Source organism: Equus asinus, chromosome X (genome assembly GCF_041296235.1).
Source record: "Equus asinus isolate D_3611 breed Donkey chromosome X, EquAss-T2T_v2, whole genome shotgun sequence".
Classification (NCBI taxonomy): Eukaryota; Metazoa; Chordata; class Mammalia; order Perissodactyla; family Equidae; genus Equus; species Equus asinus.
In genome coordinates this window covers 56,556,878-56,565,196 of record NC_091820.1, presented here as the reverse complement: position 1 = coordinate 56,565,196, position 8,319 = coordinate 56,556,878, and the positions used below count along the sequence as shown (strand labels likewise).

Sequence of the window (8,319 nt, the reverse complement as noted above, 5' to 3'; positions counted from 1 at the left end):
CCGGCCCGAAGGCGGAGGCCGCCGCGGCGCAGAGCTCTCGCTGGCATTGGCCTCCCAGCGCCTCGCTCGGTTCTTGGCCTCGAATAGGTGCCCTTTACAAACCACTTCTTCGTTTCTTAGTTTCCGCATCTGAAAAATGGGTGTACTAACACTTCCTTCAAAGGAGTGTTGTGAAGATGAGAAACTATGTGTGCATAAGAAAGCAGCTATTAACCCCTGAAAGGCCGGTTCTAATCTCTCAGAGTCTTTATGGTCTAGCGCGGAGGTTCTTAAGCGTTTTTTATTTACAACCCTGCTAAGATGCTGATGGAAGCTATGGCCCTTCTTCCCGGAAAAGTGCACATAGAGACGTACAAAATGTTAGATACTTGCCAGGGAGATTCTTAAACTCCCTGAAGCTCATCGAAATATCCCCTAAGTGTCCGTGAACTCCAGGTTAAGAACCCTTGCTCTAGCGAAAGAGGCATCTGCTCAGTGTCAGATGCTTTTCAGACATTCTCCCTTTTAATCCGCAAACAGCCCCATGAGTTAGGGATTATTATTGTCTCCATTTTGTGGATGAGGCAGCTGGTTTTCAAAGAGTGGAAGTCCGCTTGCCTGATATTATACAGCTGCTGAGTAATAGAGCTGAGACTAGGATTTTTTCTTGACTCTTCTTTCTATGATAGTATTGCCTTTTACAGAATAGACGGAGTGCTACAATAAAAGCCACAAATAAGAATAAATAAAAAATAATAAAACTAGCAAATAAGTAAAAATAACAATAAAATGCTATTGAATCACAATGGGAAGACAGATTAATTCTGATTGGGGAGAGGAAAACATATTGGAGGAGGTAACAGTTGAACTAACTCTGAGGAATTTTAACCTGCAGAAAATTGGGGTGGGTTAGAACATAAGCACGGTGCTTGGCACATATGAAAGACTCACTCGATGTTTTGTGAATAAACGATTTCAGTAAATAGTGTCTCCAATCAGCTCTGCGTCTTGGGGAAGACAAATCTGGCCAACAGGATGAAGAAGGGATTAGAGAGCAGAGGGTCTTTAGAAAGGGAAGCCAGTTAGTGTGTTCTAGTAATAATCCTGACTAGAGGGAACGAAAGGCTGATTTAGCACAGTGGCTGTGGTCATGGAAAGGAGGACACTGCTGGGAGAAACACCACATATGCAGAGCTGATTGGACTCACAGGGTGAGAGAGAGGGAGGAGTTGAAGATGACTGTGAGGTCTCAAGTCTGGGTGACTGAGGGGGTGATGATACCATTAACTGAGATAGGCAACACAGGAAGAGAAGCAGATTTAGGGGGAGATGAAGAGTTTGAAGCTAGTATTGTTTTCCTCCATTTCCAGAGTCTACTTCTAAGTCAGACTTCCTCACCAGTCTCAACAGGGACCCAATCTCCACAGGGCAGCAGCTAAGTATGGATAGTCTGGTTTGGATTAGGTCAGAGGAAAGACAGCTATATATGTGCCCACAGGAGCCAAGATTGTATTTTCCTTCCAGCCGAGACAGTAGACCTTTGACAGAGGTTTCAGGGTGACTGAGCCAAGAAAGGAGCATCACATTGGATGGGGGGAGGCTCAGACCCCCCCCCCAAAGGATGAAACGATTGAGTGAGAGGTGGTTGAGAATGGTGGTGGGAGTGTGAACAGATCCTTCTCAGGATCTAGGTGGTCTGGGGATTCTTGAATCTGTGACAATATTGTATACCCAGCCTTAGGCTCTACTTGACACCACTTTACAGTGGTGGGTTTACCCCTGCAGATTAGATTAACACCTAATCTCCCAGAGGATTTAACCAGTGTCATAGCACACATTTGCCACACCCTCTGTAAAGCCCTGGTTTCTAAGGTTCTTTCCACCGGAAGCTATGACAGAAGGAAATGTGTGGGTGGGGAGGGGTAGTGGGTGAGGGGCCCATGGTCCTGACACAGTCTACACCCAGGGAACGAAGAGCAAGCGCCATGTTGAAGCCACCATTGCCACTCAGATCCCTCTTATTCCTGCAGCTGCCTCTGCTGGGGGTGGGGCTGACCCCGAAGGTCCCCACGCCCAGTGGGAATGAAGACATCACAACTGGTGGGAAACCTGGGACTGGAGGGGGTTGGTGAGAATGGAGGTTGTGGGAAGGGGCCTTACAGAAATCTGAAACCTGGGCGTTACAAGGATGCGGGCAGAATTTAAGAATACTGTGGGGAGAGCGAGGGGAAAGGTTCCCTGCCTCACGCTGCTTCTTCTTCTGACCATGATTTCTTCTTTTCCCCTCCCCCACTTCATTTTCTTCCCAATTTAGATTTCTTCCTGACTTCTACACCCCCTAGGGCCCCCAGTGTTTCCACCCTGCCCCTCCCAAAGGTTCAGTGTTTTGTGTTCAATGTTGAGTACATGAATTGCACTTGGAACAGCAGCTCTGAGCCCCAGCCCACCAACCTGACTCTGCACTATTGGTATGAGAAGGGAAGAGGGGACAGCATGGGGGAGGAAGAGGAGGTGGGCTGGATGTGAGAAACTGCCTGGGAACCAAGAAAGAGGGTAGCAAACATTTCAGGTTCCCCACTCTTTTCTCGTGGGGTAAGTTCTTAAGTCAATTCAGAGGAGATGAGGCTGGCCTGTGGATATCTGTAATACCCAAGTTTACCCCCACCCCCGCCCCGGTTTCTCTTCCTTCCTACCCTTCTCTAGGTACAAAAACTCTGACGATGGTAAAGTCCAAGAGTGTGGCCACTATCTATTCTCTGAAGAGGTCACTTCTGGCTGTTGGTTGGGAAAAGAGGAGATCCATCTCTACGAAACATTTGTTGTCCAGCTCCAGGACCCAAGGGAACCCAGGAGGCAAGCCACACAGATGCTAAAACTGCAGGATCTGGGTAATTTGGAAAGAGGATCAAGAGTCCAGGATATTGTGGGGCATTGGGGTATATGGAGTGGTGTTCTTTCACCATAAGAGTACTCGGCCAGAAAGGAGGAGGTGAGGGCTGGGGACGGAGAAGTGGGGGAGGGATCAGGGGTACTACTTTCAGGATCCTGACTTGTCCAGACCAGGGGAATGACCACACATGCACACATATCTCCAGTGATCCCCTGGGCTCCAGAGAATCTAACACTTCACAACCTGAGTGAATCCCAGTTAGAACTGAGATGGAGCAGCAGATACTCGGACCATTGTTTGGAGCACCTGGTGCAGTACCGGAGTGACCGGGACCGCAGCTGGACTGTGAGTGACTGGGGATATGAATGTAGCAGCTAAGGCCAAGCAAGTGGGGATAAAGAATCCACTCAGCCAAATATGAGGGCCTGATCCCAAGCTCCCGTTCTCTGCCTCCCAGTTCCTCTGCCCACCCTCCACCCTCCTTTCCCTGTCATCAACAGTGAGTTTTCATTAAAGTTTCCCTACCCATACTCTTCCTAATACCAGATAGGCAAGTAAACAAAAGAAAGCTTTTAAGGGGCTCTGGAGAGGAGGCATTAGATTCTAGTCAGTGAAGGGAGCAGTGTGGCTTGAGTAGTCGAGAGGAGGGAGGAACTGGGAAGGGCCAGAAGATGACATAGGAGGCAGCAGTTTCAATTCTCCCTTGTTGTGTAGACACCCATCTTTCCCGCACCCTCTTTCTCCCCAAGGAACAATCAGTGGGCCACAGACCTAGCTTCTCTCTGCCTAGCGTGGATGCACAGAAACTCTACACGTTCCGTGTTCGGAGCCGCTATAACCCACTCTGTGGAAGTGCTCAGCATTGGAGTGAATGGAGCCACCCGGTCCACTGGGGCAGCAGTACTTCAAAGGGTAAAATGGGCCTGATGCATCACCCTGACCCATGAGGCCAGCACCCCAACCTTTCTAGCACCACTAAGTCTTCTGCTCTACCTCCCTACCTCAAACTTGGTGGCCCATCTTCCCTCACTGTTCAACTCCAACTCCCAGGAAGCAGGCTTTGTCTGTGGAGGGTTGGGTCGGTGTGTTGTTAGAGTAGGGGGGTGGATTGAGAAGGAGGCCGAGGAGTGCTCAGAGGGGAGATGGAATGTATAAGATTTCCCCACGGCACTCCCAGAAAGCCTGCACAGTGAAGATGGCTTTGGAACCAGACAAATCAAGGGTTTAAACCTGCCCCTGCTGCTTACTACCTCTTTGACCTTGGGCACATCACTAACCTCCTTGATTCTGTTTCCTCATCTGTAAAATGGAGATATGACTTGTTCCCCGCTCTCAGGAGCTGTGAGGATTAAGTATACGGAAAGTGTTTAGCACAGTGCCTGGCACCAAGATGGGGCTCTACAAATGTTGGCACGTAGTAGGGACACCACAAATGTTAGGTCTCTTTTCTATAGAGAGTCCTTCATTGTTTGCGTTGGAAGCTGTGCTTATCCCCGTCGGGTCCATGGGATTGATTATTGGCCTCATCTGTGTGTACTGCTTGCTTGAGCGGTGAGATTTTGGGAATCCCAGAAAAATGAGGTGGGGGTGGCTGGGAATAGTAGAGGAGAGTTGTTATAGGGTCTCCAGGAGTAGAGGGCGGGACAGTATCCAAGTGGGCATGGTGGTGGGAGCAAACTGTAGGCACAGAGAACACAGAATCACTTCATCCCATATGGGAGCACTGGGAGAAGGGTAATAAAAGAGCGTAACTGATGTGCTCCTGCTCCCTCTTTCTCCCCCCTCAGGATGATGCCCCGAATTCCTACCCTCAAGAACCTAGAGGATCTGGTTACTGAATACCATGGGAACTTTTCGGTGAGAACATTGTCATAGGCAGACTGCAGTCTGTCAACTGCCAACTGCTTGCCAGCAAGACAGACAGACTATGGGGGCAGAGGGGAGGGGAGGGAGGGCTAACTGTCAGGATGTGGCCAACCCATTGGGGGATGGGCTAGATGGAGAGAAAGACACAGAAGAACTGATTATAGATTGGTTTAAGGCAGATGGAAACAGTGGTGTTGGGGGCCCAGGAGTCTGTGTGTCCCTTCTGTAATCACAGTGGTTGCAGACATTGTGAGAGCTGCCTTGGCACAGAGCCCGGGTCTTTTACTTCCTGCTCCTAATTGACCCCTGACCTGGAGATATCTGTCTTTAGGCCTGGAGTGGTGTGTCTAAGGGATTGGCGGAAAGTCTGCGGCCAGACTACAGTGAACGGCTCTGCCACGTCAGTGAAATTCCCCCAAAAGGAGGGGCTCTAGGGGAGGGGTCTGGGGGCTCCCCCTGCAGCCAGCATAGCCCCTACTGGGCTCCCCCATGTTACACCCTGAAACTTGAAACCTGAGCCCTTATACCCTGACAGAACCCCAGGGTCCTGTAGCCCTAAATTGTACTAACATCCCTTAGTCTAACCAGGCTGGGTCCGATCCTTACCTCACTCCCCTGATTTTGAATTTTGTGCCCCCTATAACAGCTCCCTTATTCAATATCTCCTACTTGAGGATTTTGCCCTGGTACATGTTTCATCTCCTCCAATCCAGCCCTCCCTCTTTGCTGGATTCTTTCCCCGCTGTCCCGCCGTCCCTCCGTCCCTCCCTCCCTCTTTCCGTCTACCCTTCAATTGTTCCTGAATCAATGAGAAATAAAGTTTCTGCTGATGATCATCAAGAATGTCTGTTGTTGGGGTGGGGAGCAAGGGAAATGTGGGGTGCTATGAGGATGGGAGACATGCTGCCCATGGTAGGAAAAAGGAGTAGTAGACTGATGCTGTGGAAGCAAGCAGTTGTACCACAAATTAACTAGAAAAGAGTACTGTTCCAGAAACTTGTTTTTCTCTAAGTGTCCTGCTCTCCTTCCAGAGTCCAGTTTAGAGTTAGATTTCCCGTGTTTCCCCCATTCCCAACAAATCTTTTACAGACCCCACCCAAGTTCTTCTCTCCTTATCCTTCCTCCACCTTCTGCCGCACATACCACTTCTGACCTCATAATCCCTCAACTGCAGCCTCAGGCCCCACCCCTAGGGATGCTGGTTATCCACAACTGCCAAAAGCTCTCTCCTGTCTGCCCAGTCTGGGTCTCCTCGGCTTATGTAATCCATCTGCTTCTACACCATGGGCCTGCTTGGCCCCTCCAGGCCTCTAGAACACCCTCTCCCTGTATGACTCATCAGGGGCTCTCTCTGAAGAGTGAGAAGATCTTCAGAGCATGTTCATCTTCATCAAACATGGAGGTGAGGGACATCACAGAGCCAGAGTCTAAGTGTAGTGCTGGGGAGGTTTGAGGGCAGTGGAGATCATAGGGATGGTATAAGTAGAGAAGTGCCACATGCCCCATCCCATCTCTTCTCAGATAATCAGCAGTTTCTGGTCAACACCAATTGCTCTGTCCTCCTGTTGTTGCATTACATCCGAAATAAAATGAAATTGTCTAAAAAAGGTGAGGAGTTTGGGGTGGGGACTAATGGCCAAGGGTCAGAAGTAGTAGGGTCATCTCTAGCCCCCAAACCCTTCTGGTAGCAAAAAGAGAGCTCCTTGAATCCTGACAGCTTCCTCCAACCCATTCGGGATAGGATCACTGGCCCCTTTTGCTCCCGCTCTCCTTCCTTGGCTGCTCCAATTACCCTGTGGCCTCTCTCTAGATACCATCGATCTGTGTGATGAAGAGGGGACAATGAAGTTCTTCTTCCTGTTGAAGACCCCTGGAGACTATGCCAGCAAATTCCTTACAGTTCGAAACACCTACTATGTTTGTAGGGTGGAGCGTGGGCCACCAGGTAGAGGCTTGGGATCATTCCCAAGAGATAGAGCAAGGCCCTCAAGATGGATTGTGAACCTTGTCCTTAAAATAGGGCATCTCTAGTCAGCCTAAGAAAGGGCACTGCCTCTATGCCAATAGGTTAGGTTCACACATACGATGCCCCCCACCTGATCCTAGGGATGGACCTGAGGGGAGGAAATAAGGTATACCAGCTCAAGGTAGTGTTGAGTGTTAAGGTCCTGAAATCTTGGGCTTTGGAAGGGTGGAAACGGGGTGACACGGGCTGGGGATAGCACACTGCTGTGTTCACAGGAACCCGACTTGGGAATGCCTACAAAGCTTTTGTGCCCCTCCTGAAGAATCCAGAACCTGAGCTAATTGGTAAGGAGCATGATGGAGGAAGAAGGAACACGGAGAGTACTGTACATAGCTGGGTGATGGGAGATATAGGGTGAGACTGGTATAATACAGCAGGTAGGATCACAGGATCCTAGGAAAAGGGGAATAGGGTCTGGGTCTACTTTAGGAGGGAGTTTAGCTCAAATCGTGTGGAATGTGCGTGCGTCACTATCTCTTCGCCCTCATTTCTCAGCCATCTTCTCAGTATATCTCCCTATCACCACCCCACCGTTTCCATATTTCCCTTCATCTTTTTCTCTAGGAGTCTTGGTGTCCCAATTCCTACTAAAAAGGGGAAAGCTTAGGCACCTTCAGATCACTCCTCAGCCTAGCTTTAGGCCTTGTTACTCCAAGTGATCCTTTTAACGATGGGAGGGACGGGATGGGTAGGTAAGCTCTCTAGTCCTCAGAGGTGGGGGTGCCTTTTCCTCATTCCTAGGGGCCTTGCGCACACAATGTGATGAGCTGGAGAGGAGCCGAATAAAAATGCTTAAAAGCCAAGAAGCCAAGAAAGTCGTTACAATTGAACCCTCTGCGAAAGTCCCAGTAAGACTCCCCAAATGTGGTCTGTCCCAGCACCCCCCTTTTCCCACCAGCCAACTGAAGGCTCCTCTACCCCTGCCCTCTGGGATGAATTTCCTTTCCAAATCTAACATGCATGCCCAAGACCTGCCTCTCACCTCTTTTGTCCTACCTTTGGCCCTAGTTGAAGAAAGCTTCCCTGCAGGGGCCTCTTTAACTACTTACTGATCCTTTCCTTTTCCAGTCCAAATCATCAAGACGATCATATGACCAGAAGCCCACTCGCAGGGGTCCGTTCTTTAAGACCAGAGCAGACTTTCTCAGTAGGAGGACTAAACGTCGCTATCCAAATAAACAGACCAAGTGAGAGCAGCAATACTAGGTATGAAATGACTGGTATTTAATGTGAGGTTCCTTTTTCAAGAAAGACTCCTTCCTCTCAATATCTGCACCAAGGCCTAAGTATGCTCCAGGCACTGTGGAGGCTCTGAGGGTGGGTAGGAGCAGCAGGAGAGGGCTGGGGTGGGCACACAGGTGGGAATGAGGAAAGACTGGGAAGTCTAGTACAATGAACCTTTGAGGGACAGAGTAGGAGGTGGGGTCTTCTCCAACTAGATTACCTCCCCTTGGGAGGCCTATCACAGCCCTCCTGCTCCTGCTGGGGTTAGGTGACCATGGGCACCTTCCCTCCCCCCACCACACTCCACCACCCCCACCTGCCTGCCAAAATCCAG

The 8,319-nt window shown here is 49.8% G+C and overlaps 2 protein-coding genes across 2 annotated transcripts; both read left to right on the top strand.

Annotated features, from left to right (window-relative positions):
* The first annotated feature begins 1,877 nt into the window (after positions 1-1,877).
* Positions 1,878-5,578, top strand: IL2RG (interleukin 2 receptor subunit gamma). Its single transcript, XM_014837706.3, has 8 exons — positions 1,878-2,079; positions 2,294-2,447; positions 2,683-2,867; positions 3,075-3,214; positions 3,619-3,781; positions 4,324-4,420; positions 4,657-4,726; positions 5,067-5,578. Exons 1-8 carry the CDS (start codon positions 1,884-1,886, stop codon positions 5,250-5,252), a joined length of 1,191 nt encoding a protein of 396 aa, XP_014693192.1. The 5' UTR covers positions 1,878-1,883; the 3' UTR covers positions 5,253-5,578.
* A 406-nt stretch (positions 5,579-5,984) lies between these two features.
* Positions 5,985-8,088, top strand: CXHXorf65 (chromosome X CXorf65 homolog). The gene is made up of 6 exons (XM_070503267.1): positions 5,985-6,137; positions 6,257-6,343; positions 6,546-6,680; positions 6,977-7,045; positions 7,503-7,609; positions 7,830-8,088. The coding sequence occupies exons 1-6, from the start codon at positions 6,113-6,115 to the stop codon at positions 7,950-7,952; spliced, it is 546 nt and encodes a 181-aa protein (XP_070359368.1). The 5' UTR covers positions 5,985-6,112; the 3' UTR covers positions 7,953-8,088.
* Positions 8,089-8,319: the final 231 nt, after the last annotated feature.